The sequence below is a fragment of the Pomacea canaliculata genome, linkage group LG6 (genome assembly GCF_003073045.1).
Source record: "Pomacea canaliculata isolate SZHN2017 linkage group LG6, ASM307304v1, whole genome shotgun sequence".
NCBI classification, from domain to species: Eukaryota; Metazoa; Mollusca; class Gastropoda; order Architaenioglossa; family Ampullariidae; genus Pomacea; species Pomacea canaliculata.
Window position 1 is genome coordinate 27,650,173 of NC_037595.1, and position 19,669 is coordinate 27,669,841.

Consider the following 19,669-nt stretch of genomic DNA (forward strand, 5'->3'; position numbering starts at 1 on the left):
TTTATGGAGACCTGCTGTGAGAAAAGGTCTCCGAGTGCGGCTAGCGAGGCGCAGAATGTTCATCAACAACAGAAGTGGAGGACCATCGAAGGAGCCATACAAGCTTCCACATTCTGTTGAAATGATGGTGGAGCTTCCGGTCCTGGATGATTAAGGGACATTGACCCGTTCTTGTCCGTCAACACTGTGCTGACGACACTGTTTCCTCCCTGCTCCATCACCATCCTCCACCACCACACCACTTCCGGATGCACCCTATTTGGAGCCTCGACATGGGTCGGGGCGGGGAGCTTGTCTGGGTAAAACCGACATTCGAACATCACTTAAGAGACCCTTGACATGATCTTATTGCAGACAATAACTCGGTGATACTCGTATGAGGTCATGGGGGGTTACTACAACCATCGCATCGCAGTCAGGATATTTGCTTGGAACGAAAGAAAAGACCAAAAAAGAAAATGAAGATCTGCGGTTTGTTTCTGCAGCCACATCCCAATAGCCAGAGGAGTGGTGAGAGTTTGAAGGCTTGCCACCACGATGCTGCTGAAACGTGGATTTTAAAAGTTGTTCTGAGGCTTGTCGTCTACTGGCAACAAGAAAACCGAGGGACAGGCATGACTTCTCAAGATGCTGCCCTCCGGTCCTAGCCTCCGACAGGGACATTTTAATTCTAGTTTTTATTTTTTCCGAAGATGCCACAGGTCTGTTGCACCGAATGACATTTCGCCGGCAGCACTGGGCCACAACAATTATTATTATTTTTTTTTCATTAGGGTCAGGGTGTCTTTTTCACCCGGAAAATCGCTAAGTCCTGAAGGATGTGTTTTAGGCAGAATATCGACTTCATAGACATAGAAGATATTTTTTCAGGAACACGAATGTGTGTTGTGCATCATGCAGTAGCATTTCTTTCGCGGAGCTCCCTGCGTCCTTGGGAGCCAGATTAACTTTGACCCGAAAGGTCGTCGACCTCTGGAGCCGCAGTAGACACAGTTCCACATCATCTCATCAGTGTCAGCACAAGCCACCGGCTTATTTCGCAAAGCAGTTAAGTGTGAGCAAACAGGGCATACATATATTCCCAGGAATTTATATTGGACACAGACATCTTGCTATCGAGTGACGTCAGCTTTGTATTAATGAGTGGAGATGTGGGTTAGAGTTATCCTGCCTGCAGCAGAAAGTATCAATGACAGGAGGACAAACGAACAGTCTCTCTGAAATACTCATCCTTTTTGTAAATCTTTTATTTTATTTATTTTTTAAAAATTTTTATTCCTAGAGGTGGATGGGTTGTCAAAGTCGAAAATATTTTTGCTTTTCTGGCTTGTGTGCTTTTAAGGTTATTAGCATAACAACTGCAATTTTAAGATTTGGAGAATGCGCATTTCTTAAACTAGGATTTCTTTAACAAATTGGAGTGGGAAAAAGAAAAAGAAAATGCAGCTCATGTATCACTAACGCAAGTTTTTTTTCTCAAAAATGTTTTCGATTCTTCGCGCTGCGAAAGTCGAATGTTGGGACCATCCTTCTGAGAAATACAACTAAAAAAAATGCGGCATTTACTGTTCTATCTTGTGTGTATCTGGTCTAAATGGCGGATCCAGAACTTGCTTTTTAGAAGTTATTCGTCTGTAAAAATCCATTTATATTCAAGCGGCTCAGCAGCTAATCGATGCAAGGAGGAATCACGGGAGAGTACTACCCTCCTTCACGAGGGCCTTTCCTTCTTGTTGATCACCCTTGGTGCGTGCATCGCGATCGTGTTTATCTTCATATCGAAAAAAGAAAAATCCCCCATTTTTTTAGGGGGTTGGGGAGGACAACTGGACTGTATTCAGACAATCACCATGCACAGATCCATAACTGTCGCAATTTGTTGTCGGAGGAAGGAGATTGCTGTGTTTTGCTCCTGAGCGGCGAGCGAGGTCGTAGACTGATGAGGATGAGGGATGCTCACCATACCATGGGAAGCCTCCAGACTTATTCTGCATGAGTCCTTTGCCGGACACTTCTCCAGTCATCAGCTTTTGAACTGAACTCCGTTGCATGAAAAACGCTTACGTGGTGGAGAATTCGATGTTGAGAAGGCTTATGACTTATCAGACAATATCACGTGGTTGAGGATTATGACCACGTGAAGGATTACCACGTTGTGAAGGATTCTGACCTTTGCACAAGTTTTGTGAATGTGTGAAGGATGATACGTTGTCGAGATTACTACTTTGCGAAGTTTTAACATCGGTGGGGATTGTAGAGGACTACCACGTTGCAGGGGATCATGGGATTGTGTGAAAGGTCATGAGGCTGAGGAGGACTGCGGCGTTGTGGAGGAAGGTGTGACGTGTCCAGGTCATGGATACAAGGTGCGTGATGGTGACGTCGAGAACAAGGCGAGATGCAGGGACGGACAAGGTGAGTAGTTCGTCAGCCTCCTTCTAAGTTCTTCCTCGGTGACGTCATTTTACACAAACTGTAGCGCCACCCGCACCCGCCACCCGGCCCGCAACAAAACGATTTCCGCAGCGAGTTGGTGTTGAGCTCCTCTTTCATTGACCACCTTCCGCTTTAGTATCAATATCATACTCCAGGAACATGTGGAACAAAGCAAGGTGAACATGAGTCAAACCAATAAAACGCCAGCACAGATTTAAACAAATCAACAAACGGATTTATGAGCCGTTACAGACGATAAAAATAGTTTGAGTCTGGCGGGTCACAGCTCTAAGTGCGCGCGCAACAACTAACATGGACCTCGGAATCACACAAAATTATTTACTGCCATGATTTGTGGTTTTTAAATTTCTAGAATGCCATGTTTTGAAAATAAGTTTTAAAATCAGTTGGCTTTAGAGCGACATTCTTTAGTGTAACACGATACATTTCTCGATGTGCCCACAACATATTCAGTGTCAGTTGAAATTTAATTTTAAAAAATGGCGGTTCGGAGCTCACATTTCCTCTTGTTGAAAGTCAGATGAAAGGCTTTTAATACGCCCATCATCCAGACAGTAATAAAACCTCCTTGCCTCTGCACTCGAGCAAAAGCTCATTCGTGTTGCCATATCATTATTCACTCTGTAGGTGATACAATGCCCACCTGCCTCCTACACTCGCACGATGATAACAACTTCCACGATGCTCGCCAGGCTACCGGACTCGACGACTGACAAGAACCGTAATTACGCCCTCGGTCTTATCCGCGATTCTCTCCCTTGACCTGCCACCCGGCTCACTAGTATTCGGCAGTCACAGGCCTCAGACTCTAGTCGCTCGTTTTTCCTGTTCATCTTTCTCTCCCTCGTGCAGATCGTGAAAGGAAAGGACTGAGTATTTTCTCCAAGTGTTTGTTGTAGATACTAAAACAAACTCGCTATCAACCATGTTTTTTTTTTCACTCAAGTTTCTTTGTCACATGTTTTGGATTATTTTCTGAGTAGGAAAATAATACCCTGTCACAAACACTCGCCATACTTACTATAAGCATCAAGAACTCTCTTAACAAAAGTTCTCTGGGGAAAAAAAATTTCTAGAAATGAGACATCACTATTGGAGGTTTTTTTCTCACCTGTTCTTTCAGAGAAAGGAAAGAGAGAAAGTAGTAATATATTAAAATATGATACATCATAATTTTTAAAAAACCCAAAAGTGAACAACTAACAATATCGTATTATATATTTACATTACAATCAGCGGATACAGGTTAATTGTAGTTTCCCATCATTCACCTGTAAAATGTGTAATGACCACAATACCTTTTGACATTATATTGTTATACCTTTTGGAAAGTGGAGCAGAAGTTGCATAACACGGGCTGTTAATTGCTTACCGAGGTCTAAAGATAGTTTAATTACTTTAAAAACTCCAATAAACGCTCGGCTCCAAAGGTGAGAGGTAAGGTGAGGCTGTAGAGGCGGCATCTGGTGCGATAAGGTGAGGATCGTAAATGTTTGGAGAAGCACACAGCCAGGCGCTGATGGAAAGCAGACGACAAGACCTGCTGCGAGTGCCCCCGAGAACACACCTTCACCTGTTTACGACCGGCCAGGCCTTCCACCCAATGCCAGGTGGCAATGGCGAGTGTACCCTGGTGGTTCTTGGCTGATTTAGCGAAAAGTTGGGAGAGGATGAGGGGATGAAGACAGGAGGGTCGGGGTAGGGATGAGGTGGTTGGTGGCTGTCTGATGGTTGGAGTCTTCTGTGGAGACGTCTGGATAACTTAACGTTTAACTATGAAAAATAATTAAACTCTTGGTAAAGCATTAATACTTTTTAGTACATTTCATAGCTTTTAAAAATTTTGATATTTTATAGAGAGTTGATTGACTTGGGAGCATCCAGAAACAGATCCAGGATGTGTAGGGTGGTGGGCGGTGAGGGCATGCGAGGTCTCGTGTACCCGGAATGAACCTGATGGCATTGAGGGCCAGCTGCAGTGTCTCGCTCTTCATCTTGCGTGTCGTTGCACGTGACATTCATCGTGACATTTACCTTGGCCTGAAGCTTCACCGTGACCCCGCGCTAACAAACTAAGATATGGATTATAAATGCAATATTTCGCGACAATTTCGAATGTTCACCATTGTTGTCTTGTGCCTCATCTATCCTTTTCTATTTTTTTTTTCAAATTTTTTCTGTTTTCCTTTACTTCTCGATAATAAGCCAGTATTTCCAGTAACACATTACAGTCTGTAACGCATGCTCATTACAAGGGAACTGTACAAGAAAGTTCTTCACTTCTGCACCAAGAGAGTGTTAGCACGGACGTGGGTGCGGGGTAGGAAGGTGGTGGGGTGGGAGGAGTGGTGGAGGCGGATGGAGGGAGGAGGAAGGCGCAGAGAATAAGATATTCTCGTTGATGCTGACTAGACAACTTGACGTTACAGCAAACATTTTGCGCCGGCCCCAGACAGGTATCAAACCGCGATTGCAAACAGGTGCAAAACCCTATCCATACATTAAGGTAACTCTGACAGAAAGGTGCCAACTCCGGGGAGAGCACTGCTGGTGCACAACTTTTTTTTTTCGAACAGTAAATAAACAAGGGGAGCTAATCTCGTACCGATGCCTTCCCCGAGGCGACTGTTCAGGTAGACAGAGAAGAAATCCAGGTGAAGCCGGAGAAAGCCTCAGGGGTGGACGAGGCCAATTACCTGCGGAAATTAAAAGAGGTGTCAGTGGCAAAGGGTGCAGCACCCGAGGCCCGGCATGCCTCGCGCCTGATGGGAAACATGTTTGGAAATGTCGGAACTTTTCTGAGGCCCGCTTCTAGAGCTGAAATTTCTGAGGCCCACATTTAAGGCTCCTTGTCAAGGGTGGAGCTTGACCGAGGGAGGGGCGAGGGGCGTTGACCTCAGAGAGAGGTTATGGTCATGTTCACATGTTCTCACATCAACCAAATCCAGATCGTTACAAACAAAGTCAGCCCCTTATCAACATTATTCATAATGTTATCAGACTGCCGCGAGGTTTGCTCCAGATTCAGGCTGAAAACCTCCCCCATCCCCCCTGCCCACTTAGCAGCTGCTCCGCAGCAAATGGTTATCTCATTTAGAAGGAGAGGTGGAGGCGGCAGAAAAACAGCTTTCCACGTGCCATAGACATGGTGAACCACTTTCACTGCATTTGCGTGTCTCTAGGGTATTCACTCAGATTTGGGAAATAGTGCTGAGCTTTACCTATTAAACAGTAAAAAAGCAAGACAGTTCAAGGTCGAGACATTTAACAAAAATAAACACCCCCCCCCAAAAAAAAAAACAACAAAAAACAAAAACAAAAACAAAACAACAAAAAAAAAAAACAAAAAAACAACAACAGACAAACAAACAAAAACCCAACACGGAATTTAACAAAGAGACGTTTTCAGAGTTTTTACTTTTTAGAAACTTGATGAGAAATCGTAAAACAGATTTTGTGTTGCTTATTCGTTCTGTCTTGTGCATACGTGTGTTTATTTTTCATTTTGTTTTTATGTTTGTTCTGGTTTTGTTTGTGTTTGATGTTAGTTGTGTTATATGTTTGTGTAATATGTTTGTGTTTATATTTGTTCTATTTGTTTAGATTTTTTGCGGATTTGTTTTTATATTTGTGCTAATGTTTAGTTCTTGCTTGTGCCTCTTTGTGTGTGTCTGTTTACTCATTTTTGTCTAAGAGAGAGAGAAAACAAACGCGGAGAGACAGGCTGAGAGACACAGAGAGAGAAAGAGAGGTTGGCCATGTTGTTTTGTGGTATTTTGTTATCTGACTTTTGCTCGGCTAAATTCACATCGAAAGACAGACCAAAGGGTTGGAATTGAAGAACAAACAAGGCTAAAAATAAAGCAAGGTCAGAAAAGATTAAACACTTTGTTTCAAAAGCTGACAAACACTGGGGTACTCGGGTATATCTAGAAGCTCACCCTCACTCTCACCCAAGTGAAAATGTGTTTCGGAATTTTTTTACGCACTGAGTTGTCCGGGAGGGTAGAGGGGTGTGGGGTCCGCAGGTAACATGTGTTCCAGATGCGGATACCAAGGGGGCTCAGGCAGGCGTGCTGGGTACATCCACCCGGGGACGTGTCGGCAGAGCGATCTGGATCCATCAAGGAAGCCGACAACAAGCCCTAAGTGACTCGGCGGTCAACATGCAGGACCTTTGACATTCGAACCTAACCCTTGACATCTGTGTCGCTTTCCTTTCATCTAACCTGATGTGGAAGAAGTCAGCGACGAGCACTTCCTTACACCACCACCACTACCACCACCACCACCCTGAACTCCCCAACCAACCCTTCTAATGCTCTCGTTGATGATTTGATGGAAGGACAAGAAAAGGTACAAGGGCGGGAGATAGGAGAATCCGGGAGGCTGTAGCTCACCTGTTGTAAATGTTTCCCGTCCTGAGTACCCCGGTTACTTCAGACGACATCAATTCCTCGTCTCCTTTCAACAAACTTTATTGTCACTCAGAATGTCATTTTCATCTTTGTATTCCATGACATCTTAATTTTATTCCATGGTTTAATTTCTAGTTTAAAAAATTTGTTTCGTTTTAGTTTTGTTCCGCAAGGCCGATAACTGCTTCCCGCTCCACAAGATGGCGTTCTGCTCGGCAAAGTCAACATTTTTGTTCCTGCTTTCGCTTTTGTTTTTTAAACCAGCGAGCATCTTGTGGGTGGTGATTATTGCTATTTCTAATGTGCTAGACACCGCGGTGCATCTCTCTCTGCTCCTTCTCCTTTGAAACTTCCTCCTTCTCTCAGGTTACCGCCGGCCGTTGGTTTATCGTAGTTCAAGGGGGCAGAACTCGGTTTTTCTGTTCTTACAAGAATATCACATGTTTTCTTTTCTTTTTTTTTTATTTTATAAAACTGTTCGGTATCTGCGTGCGTGCACCTGTGGGCCGAGTATCTATGGGTAGATCGTACTCCTGTGACCGTCTCGATAAAGACATGTTGAGCATCTACAGTTAGTTCCGTTAAATTGTTCCTCAGAATCAAAGGCAGCAGAAATCAGAAAATGATAAGCGGCCAATCACCCCGGTCTAAATTATCCTCCAGAAAGTCGTGTACATGGAGATTGAATGCCTGTCTGTAAAACTGACAATGTCCGTTTGTCAGAGCTGTGCTAAACGAGTTTTGTACCGCCAGCCCATCAAACGCCAATCAAACGCCCATTAAACGCCAGGTTACATTGCAAGGAAAGGCAATCGGGGTGCGGGTGGCAAGACAAGCTGCATTGTGAAGCAGGGTGTTCTGCTGGAACCAGATACCGCGCCTGCTCAATTTATGAGTCCATTACAGCATAAAAGTGTTGATGAAATTATTCTACAACACTATTAACCTCTCTGGTCGTGTAGTGCAGCAATGTGCGCTGGATGCCAGACACGTGACCATTGGTGATGTCTCTGTCGCCACCTGTCTCGCCAATCTTGTCCTTCACATGCTTCTGTCTAACAGCTTGTGTTTGGATGTACTCACAGTGAGAGGAGATTTTTTTTAAAATTTAAAAGATGCAGCCTCTATCATCTTTCTCGCATGCGTTTCTGAGGTCATGGACATGGAGATGGTTGTCTGGAAGTTGGTGTTGGTTAGACTTTACATATTCTTTACATCAGGCACGTGCTGATTTAGTCGTAAAGGTTACAGAAGACAAACTACCCCCACGAGCAAGTTACCTGTAATTACAAAGACTTGAATATATCATCTTTGGTAATACCTGTCAAACGTAACATCTGATCACGTGACTATAACACCTGATTCCATCATCAGTAATACCTGATCACGTGTAACCCGGGGCACGTGACCTGTACGATCGTACGATGGAAGAAGAAAGGACGAGTTGGTGTGCACTGGGATTTCTCTCCAGCAAATCACGCTGACCCACCTCTCGACCTCCCGTCTACAATACCTGTCTGTTCGGGACCGTTAGTCGGGGCATGCGCACTGCAGCACGTGCTGGCCCCGCCATTGTTTATCAGGTGCGCCAGCTCATCTCTACCTGCCCACCCGACTATTACCGACTGGTGTGGTTGTAGGGGGAGACGATGCCTACCGTAGATGTCGTCGTTGTAGTTGGTGCGTGCGTCACGTGAACTCCAACTACAATTGTAAACTTCTGTAATTGTTGTCGCTTCATTATCATAAATACTGTATAGGCATTAATATTTTTATATGTCTTTCATGTACGGGGCTGTGTGTATAATAGGGTGGAAGGGCTGTCATGTGTGAGTGTGATTGTTTATATTTATGTAACAAGGGCAAAGCAATGTTTGTCTGAGTGGAGAAGTTGTTTTGCTGTTAATTGAGTGACGTGGGTTTTTTTTTTTTGTCTGGAAGTTTAAATATATAAATACATGTCGGATTTTATAAAATTGCTTCTGAAAGTGGAACAGCTCGCTTTGTTTTGAAATGTTTCAAAGGGGAAACGCCCTCACAGCGAGGTAGCCCCCAAGCCGGGGCTGTTGTGATTCATACGGGCGGGAGGCAGGAAACAAACACCTGTTTGTCCTGGATGAGGATGATAAGGGTATCTTCACTTTTGCACAAAGCTTCTACTGCAAAAGACATTAGGTTTCTTGTTTCCTTCTTCTGATGCGGAAGACAGTAATGTGGAGGGATAGAGTGAGAGAGTGAGAGTGTGTGTGCTCAAGGGACCAGTAGCAGCCCTTGTTGGCATTCTCACCTCCACAGGTCTTGTCTGTTAATCGCGAACGGTTCCGAGCCAGTCAGCAAAGATTGCCGGGAAAATCTTCCCATGTAGTGTTGAGCAAAAGGCTTGATGTTCGAGACTCACCATTGTAATCAAACTCATTTTCTTTGCCTTTGTATTGAGAAACTCTCGTGGAGCGCGGGAATTCCTTTTCAAACCCTCACATAGAGAGGGCACGTCCGATAACTCCTCTGGATGATTATACCGCAGTCATCTCCCTTACCTCTAAGTTCCCTCCCTCTCTTCCACACCCCTCCTCATCCTCACGTACATTTGTCTTTCTCCCTCACTCTTCCGTGTGTGTGCTAGAGTGCGTGTGTGTGTGTGTGCTAGAGTGCGCATGCGCGCGAGAGAGAGAATGTCACGTGTACGTGCGTGTCTGCACTGAATATATTCCCACACCTGGGACGGTAGCACCGATGTAAAACTACAAATCAGTGGGAGGTACCGCCGCATATAATCCATTAATTCACTGGTTGCGCCCCACCTTGCTACTGGTGCTGAAGAGGGATGAGTCACGTGATAAGGAGCGTGATGGAACTAACGGCAGCGCACAGATGCCAGCTGGCACTAGGCGCACATTCACAGCTAGTTTCCTCTTCCAGCTTCTTGTCATGGGAAACAGTGGCCGTTTTGACAGCCGACCGGACACACCAACTTTGATCTCTAATTTGTCTAATGATGACGGAAGCTCAGTATTAATGGAAAACAAGTTTGACGAATGGACATAAAAGGTTGGCACTGACAGAAGAAGAACAGCTGATTTCTCTTGTTGTTTTCCACAAAACAAGAAAGAACTTTCCTGACGTGGATAAAATGGCGGAGAGGTTATTGCAGTGTGTCACCACTTAAATTGCCCGAGCAGGGAATGTTAGAATGCGACTGGGGCGGCGAACACGACAATAACGAGGCTCGAAGTGACTCGGCAGCACTCACGATGGCGCGTGCAGGCACGCAGATTGCAACACCTCGTGTCGAGCCTCTACCCTTCCTCCCCACCATTACCACCATCACCACCACCAGCACCAACCTTCCCACCCCCAGCCCCACTGCAACCTTCATCATCAACAGACCAGCGCTTAGCTGCCCCTGACTCGAAGACACGAGCTCGCATCCTGGTGATGTGGAGGCAAGTCAACGATAAACTGTCGCCAGGCCCACAGTTCCTTCTTCTTGTGACTTTTTTCTTTCTTTCTTCTTTTTTTTCTTTCTCCTTTGTGGAGAGTTACCGCTCGCAGAATATCTCCGCGTGGCAGAGAGACTGGTTACATACACGTGCGTAACCTCTCCTTGTAGAGGGAGGCTGGAGATAAGGTTATATTGTGTTCCACCAGCAGCCAGTAGCTTTCGCCGTGGGAGGCACACACACGGACACACACACACGGACACACACACACACACGGACACACACACACACACGGACACACACAAACACACACACATGGACACACACGGACGGACACACACACACAGGTCTGTGCACCGAGTGGTCTTCATCGGTCTTCTTATCCTTCACCTCTTACATTATCTGTGGTACTCATCAAACGCATGCAATCCACACTGATGCTTCACGTACACACATACGAACATAAGAATCAATGAAAAGGCTAGCACACCAACATATGCACATTTTAAAAAGACTCATAAAAATTTTAAATAACTTTTTAACGCCTCTTCATTTTAACGACCTTACATGCTACTTGTCTTCAAGGAACGAGATTTTGAATCCTGTGTTTTATGACAAACCAGTTTATAACAATTTTTACACAGAAATAAATAAACTAACAATTTTTAACACTGTGAGGTTTCTTGCTAACTTCGGAATTAGCAAACAAATTAGTCACGTGACACATGCTCTTAACGCCGACACTAACATTTTCGGAAGCTTGATTGTTTTTGGTGAACTTTCATCGAACAGGTGCACATAAATGTTGTAAGCACTGGCACGGAGCCAACCCAGACATTTTTTTTCCATCCAACATCAGCAGCTTGGCGAGGTCTGTTCACGTTTACCTCACGCGTGCGTAAGCAAAACAGAGAAGAAAAAAAAAAAAAAAACTCGCATATTACGCAGCCTCGTTGCCGGAAGATGAGCAGAGTAAGACAGCGAGGAGAGAGAGAGCGGGAAGATAGGAGGAAGAACAAAAAACAATGGTGAGATGAAATGTGTCTCATGACGTGTTCTTACCTGTTGAGTCACTCACTCACTCAAGGTGTGACGAATACCGACTCGCAAAATCGGTTTGGTTTGTTTGTTTGTTTGTTTTTTGAATGAAAGTGTTTGAGAATGTCAGAACCAACTTTGGAAATTGTGATTTCTTGGGGAATGTGTAGAAATGTCAAGACTCAACACTACAAAGAAAATCCACCCCTTTATCCCGGTCCCAAAATAAAATCAGAGCCACCACAGTAGCGATGAGAAATGAAAGCTCGGCTTGCCAAGAAGGGTGAGTGTATTGATGCTGCTACCCGTCCTTCTCTCCAACTCACCCAGACCTGTGCCAGTCCAGAGGATGAGACTGAAAATAAGTTTTTCTCTCACTTTTAACACCCATAAGAGTACAACCGACTAACCAGCAGGACAGAAAGATCCTGAAGAGTTAAAAGCCAGCGGCAGCGAAATGTGAAATCGGTTGTCTCCCCTCCTTCTTTCCCCCTCGTCGACGGATGGAGGTCAGGAGCGCCACTTGCAGCGAAACGCCTCCGGACTGAACACAGAACAGGATTCTCACTCGACATCACCATCAGCAACCTATCGTCTCCCCTCGCGCTTTTACCTTCTTCTCCTCCTCCTCTCCCTCCTCCACACTTCCACTTTACTGCGCGTACCCGCTTCGGGGTCAAAGGTCAGCTGATACATGCATCGGCGCCGCTGGTTGGCCGATTGAGAATTACTCACCCATTCAAGGTGAATCACGTGCAGGGCTTGCTTGATGGTCGCCTGTTGTGGTAGGTGTGTGTGTGCGCGCGCACGCGGGTGAGCGCATGGTGTCTGTTCCGTTTCTACGGGATTCTGTGGCGAAGGTGGATGTTCGCAGAGATGCGGTCGTGAGGTCTGGTTTTTATTTCCATGAAGGTTCAAGATCCGATATGTCTGTCAGGGAGGATTTACGGTCATCGGAGGTTTGGATGGGTGTGATTAGAGAATAACCGATGGCAGTGTTCTACATCGTGATGTTTGTGTAGAGAGAGTGGCTCATTGTGACCAGACAATGTTGTTACATTCCGTAGTCTAGAGTCGAGTGGATCCGAGACTTCTTCGAACGAATCAGTGACTAACCATGGTTGACAAGATGTCCAGGTGCAGCACAGGGCACAATGACAAGCAGTGAAGGACAGAAGAGGAGAAGTGATGCTGGCTGTCATTCGATGTCATTCTGTGAGCAGGGAGGAACCTGGAGGTAGAAAACACCAACTACTTCGTCTTCACAAAGGGAAAAGTAAAGTAGCCACGATTAGCAAACATCCAAAGACAAAATACATTTTTGTACGATATTCTGAGCAAAGATAATGCGGAGTAACAACTTTTCTTAGTGTACTTACGTCTACTCATCACAGAGGAGGATGTCTTGAGTTTGGGTATGTGATTGTCGGTGATGTGAATTGTGTATGTCGCTACCTGTGATTTCATTATGGAATATATCACGAGTATGTAATGGTCTGTGGTATATAAACTGTCATCTAAATGTGATCGAAACTGTCTGTGATTTCTTGTCGGGATAGAAAAAAAAAACCCCACACCCCAACCCCCACGAGCTGTGACTCAGCGTGTGACAGCCTGTGTGACTCGGTGACAACGTTTACGACACCCGAGAAAAGCTGCTGGGATTGTGGGAAGTCTCCGAGGACACACCACCACCACCACGCTAACGGACGCTCATCGCAAGCGTTATCGATTTTCAGGAAACGCTGGGTCGTGACGTGGCGCGCGGCGAGCGCTCGCACTCCGGTAGATGGCTGATTGAACGCGCCTCCGTCCTTCTGGTGACGGATGCGACAGTTGGTGCGGCAACACCTCGGCGTCCACGGTGCAACCCCCGAGGCTAGACTGCGCCACCTAACTGTCGAGATGGGATCAAGACGGTCAGTGACCTCGCCTTCTCCATCCGTGACCCCAGTCTGGCACGTGTTGCGCGCGAGTTGTTCATTATAACTCCGTCATCGACGACGACGACGGGTCGACAACATGTCATCGACTGGCCGCAGGGAGATTGAAGGGCGGTCCAGCTGTCGGGGCGTGTGTTCGTTCGCTGGAACGTAAAGCTAGTCACGTGTGTGCGAGTGTGTTTGTGGGTGCGCGTGCTTGTTGCGGCGACTCGGTGACTGTCGCCAGGAGACATCATGGTTCTGGAGTACATTGTCACCGTGTGGGACAGCGCCGAGCCCAGGACCTACAACTCCAAGGTGAGTTTTTGTTGTTAAGAAGTGAAGAGTTTATGTGATGCCGCCATAAAGTTTTAGGAAAACATTTGTAGGTGTGATAAGTGGTTAAGGTGATGAGCGTGGTCGAGGTCTGTGTTCTGATGTGAGACTGTACCCGCTTGAGGTTGGGGGCTTGCCCCGGAGACAAAAGAAAATACTTCTGTACACTCCCCCATCTCCTTTCCGCAAACGGCGGTCCGGTGGCGCAACGACCAATACTGTGAGGGTTGACTGTCCTAGGTGTAGGTGAGAGAAAAAAAAGAATAAAGAGAAAAAATTTCGGCATCCCTTTTTTGTTGAGAAAATCCCCTAGGGTAGGGGTAGGGGTGGATGGTCGGTTGAAAAAAAAAGATATCTCCTTTGTCATTAACGTTCCATATTAACAAACATTTTCGGTCATCGATAATAACAATCAAATATTTCCTTACTATTTGTTATTACCTGATACAGGTGTGGAGAATTTCTTTTATCGTTTGTAAAGATACTTGTGACACCGTCGGCAACAAAATGTGTGAGAGTGTGAGTGAGAGACAGAGAATGTGTATGTGTGTGTGAGAGAGAAAAATAATGTGTATGTGTGAGAGAGAGAGAAATAATGTGTATGTGTGAGAGAGTTTGAGGGCGAAAGAAAACGAAATGTGTGGGTGAGCACGCGCGGTCACGTGATTACTACGTCACCGGCAGGCATCTTGACTGTCTATCAGACGTCATCTGCAGTGCCAACGCCTTTTCTGATTATTTCGAATGGTTTATTGTTTACCTCGCTGCACGACGACATGGGTGGCGCTGACAACACTAGAATCTCTCAGTCGGCAATGGACTCAATGGCGGAGTTGCTCGACAGTGTCCACACAGAGACAAGCATCAACAAACATGGTTTCATGGTCTCAGCATATGTAAACTCGTAAACTGTAAACCACTTGCCTCACAAGCAGGGAAACAGGGTGTGTTGCTTTTTTCTCTTGCATCAGTCATCTTCCTCCATCCTAACCCTCCGGGGTCATAATAAACAGTTATGGACATCCTGCATATTCTTACACTTCAGACTCGGAGGCTGAGTGAAGGGGTGACTAACGAGTCCCCCGTCTGCCAAATTTTATTTTTATTGTGTTTTCATTCGTTTTATAATATTCAGTCGGTTTCGGAGCAGTATTCGATCATCTGCATGTTAGAGAAAAGAAACATTCAGTGAAGAAGAAGCGCAGGGTTACAGACGTGTAAACCATCCGAGCTCGTGTCAAGGGTCATGCTATTTTTAGGATGGCGACATGATTACGCGTTATGGCTATAACATTTAATGTTAATTAAGGGGTCATGGGGCATTTTCGTTTGTGTCGGCAACTGCGGGAAGCCGTTGAAGGGGCAAAATGGCGACAAGGGCCCGAGGTCAACTTCGCCGTCTTGCAGCAACAATGTACAACATTGTTATTCTAGAGCTTGCGCTTGGTGGAGTGTGAGTAGTGCTCAGTGATATAATCACACGAGAGAGAGAGCGTATACTACATATACATATACAAACCCAGATGTACACAAATACAGAGTATGCAATCATTCACAGGGCTCGCGCACACACAGACACACAGAAAGAGAGGGAGAGAAAGAAAAAAAAAAGAAAAAGAGAAGATTTGAATAAGAGAACCATAAGCAAACAGCGACTCAGATACTATTACCATACGTAGGCAGCTGCACGTGCTCTCTTTTTCACACACACACAGAGTAAGAGAGAGAAAGAAAAGAACGAAAGACAGAAGGGCAAACAAACACAATTGCAGATTAATCTCCCCAAAACACAGTGTAGCTAGCAAACCCCGGGTACATGCCTGTTCCCCATCTAGCGAGGTAGCTGACCTGAAGAGGGTACAAACCTACATCCACCCCTGGACCTGTCTACCTTTCTATCCAACTCCCCGATGACATTCTTTAACTGTAAGCACCTACCACTGGGTTATCTTAGAAACCAGTGGCAACATTTCCACACCGAAAGGAAAAAAACATTGTGTTGAAAAGGGCAGCCCCAGAAAAAGGAGAACAAAATAACCGCTGGGCTCATCCGGGGTTTTTCCAGGTATGCCTCCAGTTCAAGTCTCGTGCAAAAAGTTGCGTTTACTCCTTGTGTTGCGGGCGAGCATTCTAGGCGAGTTTATGTAAGATTAGATCGCGAGGCAGCACAGCCCTCGGTTTCTGCTTCTGTCCCGCATTCCCTCCACCAAACCTGAAACACAGATAACTGCGCGAGTGTTTGGTGTTGGGGGAGAATGTGTGCGTGTGTGTGTGCGAGTGTGTGTGCGTGTGTGTGCGTGTGTGTGTGTGTGCGGGCACCTGCCGATGCCTCCCGGTCCCAACCCTGGGGTAGGTAGTCCCAGGTTCCTTTTTAATTGAAATCCGATCGACCACGGATTGGTTTGATTTCCTATTTGATGTTGTGTTCCGTTTTTTTAAATTTTCCCCAAACCTACAGATGCTGCATCCAAGATGGTTGCTCCATTTGATGACTTTGCACTGTGTTCTTAATGGTACAGTTTTTTTTTTTTAGTGGTAAAGAAAAAGGTGGGATAACTGTTACTTCCGTAGACAGGCAGTGGAAATTATTAACGCCCTTGTTTCGGATTTTTTTCTTCGCTACATCTTTATAATATTTATATATTTTGCTGAGGTGGTGTTTGATTGAAGTATGTCAACATATTTGTTTACTTTGCTACCTACTAAGTAAAAATGTTATCAATTTTTAAATTATTTTTTGCATTCTCACCAAGCACTTTGAGTGTTGCGGTATTGCTACTACCATTTGGAATACTTTCTTTCTCTTTTTTCACACGAGAGCTTAGCCAATCAACTTCCAATCGACGGCGTATATTCGAATCAGGGTTTGAAGGTGGGTTCTCCCTTGTGAAGACCTTATCTGAGACCGATGGTTATGGATTATCGACGATTGTAACTGACCCCGTCATCACATTGAGTTTAGAACTTATTGCTGAATTATAAGACACGACCAAGAAGCTGTTGGCAACGGGATTTCTCCCCAAACCCCTGTCAGAATAACTCAGACTGAAGAGTTATATGAGCTTATATATTTCGATAGAACCTCTGAGTATATTATACTACACTATTTTATTTTCACATGCACATTTTCTTAACGAAAGTCACTCAGAGTGAAAAAAAAGGATTTGGCTCAAACAATCTCTCACAAAGTTTAATAAATGAGAAGGTATACACTCCATCTGATGCACGCAGTTATTTCCAGTGACTGCCCTGTGTTCAAAACCCGAGCCATCCTGAGACATTTGTTTGCAACATAACATTCATATTCATCGAAGCTATCTTCATCTTGATTGTTTGTTCCCTGATCCCTCTTCGTGTCTTTAGTTACTTGTCTGCACAGCTGTTTCTCCTTTGTAGTCTATTCATGTCTTCTTGTTTCAAGCGCTTCTTCGTCAGCGTGGTCATATAAAACTATATAAATCCCAGTTTTATTAACTCATGGGACCTTTCATTTGGCATCAATTATTACATCACAGAGGAAGTTTTTTTGTCTTACTGGGGATGATGACTCGTAAGGCAGCTGCAGTCGGAAGCCCCATCGACACACACAGCTGCAGTTAAGATGAGAAGAACTTGACCATCTTTGGACACGAGGCTGGTGCTCCATGTGTGCCGACACACCGGTAACCCTTTTGCCTTTCTCCATCTCTCCCTCACTCCCTGCCTCCTCCAGGTGGCTTCAGTCCCAAGGTGCGCAGACGCAGGAACACTTGAAAAAAGTTTTCGTCTTCATCCCTACACTCTCCCAGATGTCATGTCCTCCGTTTGGGAGGAAAGAGCATTGCGGTTTGGGTAGAGATTGGGGTGGAGGTGTAGGAGGGAGGTAGAACAAGGACGAAATAAGGGTGAGGTCTTTGTTTTGCCTTCTGCGTGGTTTTTTGTTTTTCGGGAGGGATGGAAGAAGTGAGGATGGAATGAGGCGCTACTTGAGCGGACTGATAAACATCAGATGTTTCGCCAGATGGGCGAAGTTTGTCTTGTCCTCTGGTTCTCTCCGGAGATGCATTGTCTGAACGGAAGAAGCGAGAAGAGCTTCTGGTGTATTGCTGTGTATCAAGATGCGAATGGATGGAAGCTTTGTTTTCGCGTGGGTACGTGTACGTGCGTTCGTGCGTGTGTGTGTGAGAGAGAGATCTTAAGTGTCCATAGAGTTTTGCTGGCATCATCATCATCATCATCATCATGATGTCCCGTGGTGGCCAAGTTCTGTCCATAAGTATCGCGTTAAAGAAGTAAGAGTTACGAGCCTTGAGGAGACAGTAAACCAACTCTTGAGTTCTTTCAAGGGAGGTAACTCTTGCAGCCTATACGCGCCCTTGTGGCACGAACTATAAAAAGTTTGGCATCTTCAAGGAAAGAACTCGTTGAACCTCAGAAGCCCCTCTCACACACCTGTTCCCAGGTAAAAGTTAATGAGCGCACAATCAGTTGCTCGTATATTGCCATGCTGCTGACGGAATTATGCAAACGACCCGAGCACGTGCACCAGACGTCTCTTCGCATTAGAAGTTCTTCGCCATCTTGAGACACATTGGCTCTGGCTGGCCGGCTGGGCGGACGTCTGCGTGTTTGAAGCGATCAAATGCTTTCACTAAAGTTGTCGAGAAGTTCTGACAGACACCTCAGGGCCTTTAGACATTTCAACCTTTGCAAAGCCTGCTGACCTCTTGCGGGGTCAAGTTATTTTCACGCAAGAAAGATTCTATTTTATAGCAGGACAAGGAGATCGAGGCCTGTGGGCTGTGTATCACCAGTCATGTCCTAGCAACAGTGAACCACTTACAGCTCACCGCCTGTTACCGCTGTTTGACTGGGAGGTCTTCGCAATGACATGAACAGTGACCAGCATTTTTCTTATGATGAAAATGGGGGAAAACCTTCCATCAGCTTCTCTCTCATCCGGTCTGTCCTCTGCATATTCCTCTCTCGCTTTCTTGTTTACTCCCCTGTCTATGCCACGCCTTTCTGGCACACCCCTCACCGCTCCTTGCTCCAACAGACACACGTACCCACGCACCCACCCCTGACCACCCTCTTGTACACACTTACGCACGCACACGCGCATAAACCTTCTTCGCAGTGTTGTCAGCACATAAACTCTGTAAATGACAGAGGACTGTAAATAGGGAAGCCATGTCAGAATATTCCAGACGCTCCGGCTTCACGTCTCCTGACGTCTGCACACAGGAAAAAAGAGTGATGGTGACACGGCATCAAGTAGTTGTCTTCTGTCCTCAATATTGTTGTTGATAAGGATGCTGTGGGTGAAATAAATGTGAGCGCACATGTACACACGCAGGCACACACACTAACACACACACACACGCACACACACATTCCCGCCACGTTCGCCCGACGACTTCCTCACTCGCTGGCTGTTTGTTGTCTGAAGAATTATCTCTCGTCTCTCATGCTTTCCTCCCGTTTGCCGGTGTTTTTTCCCAGCGAGTTGTAGTCTAATACTTCTCTATCAGATTCTCCGCCATCCTTTGCCCGGAAGGCTTCTAAAAAAAGACAGTTTGTGTGATGGACTCCTGTCTCACCCTCTGATGCCTCCAGGACTGCAAACTGTTGAGCGTGTGTGTGTGTTTGTAAATGTGTTTGTCTAACCCATGGAATAGACATTCCTGAGCGCACTCCCTAACGACTGATTTTCATCTAGTTCGTGTTTTATGTATTTTTCACCAGCTTGTCATTAGTTTTTGTGTGTGTATTTTTTATTATTTTATTTTTTGTTTTCTCCATAAAGTCCCAAACCTACTCACCCAAAGCTCTTCCATTTCCCATTAACGCTACATGTCCACGCAATTATCCTCTAATACATCGCCCCGCTTGTTCTTAATCTCCTCATTACCGTTTACCAGCCTATCTTTACTGTCCCTCAGGGAAATAAAAAAAAATATTGCATCGCCACACTTGTGTTAGTGTTAGAGGTGATGGTGGCGGGAGTTCATTGTCCGTGAGGGAGGGATGAGTGCAAGAATCATAAACAAGCCATGACCTTAGTCGCTGGTTCGGG

The 19,669-nt window shown here is 45.5% G+C and overlaps 1 protein-coding gene across 4 annotated transcripts in view; it reads left to right on the top strand.

The window, feature by feature from the left end:
• LOC112565664 (neuron navigator 2-like) overlaps nt 1–19,669 on the top strand; it is a 207,750-nt gene that overhangs the window by 82,912 nt on the left and 105,169 nt on the right. Inside the window, exon 1 of one of the 4 annotated variants that reach the window (XM_025241284.1) lies at nt 2,058–2,415. The exons of 2 other annotated variants lie outside the window; for them this stretch is intronic. In XM_025241284.1, coding sequence (XP_025097069.1) covers nt 2,356–2,415 — 60 coding nt within the window. In that variant the 5' untranslated portion in view covers nt 2,058–2,355. Of the gene's footprint in view, nt 1–2,057; nt 2,416–9,889; nt 13,594–19,669 lie in introns of those variants that run through there. One more of the 4 variants, XM_025241283.1, reaches the window with a different exon arrangement.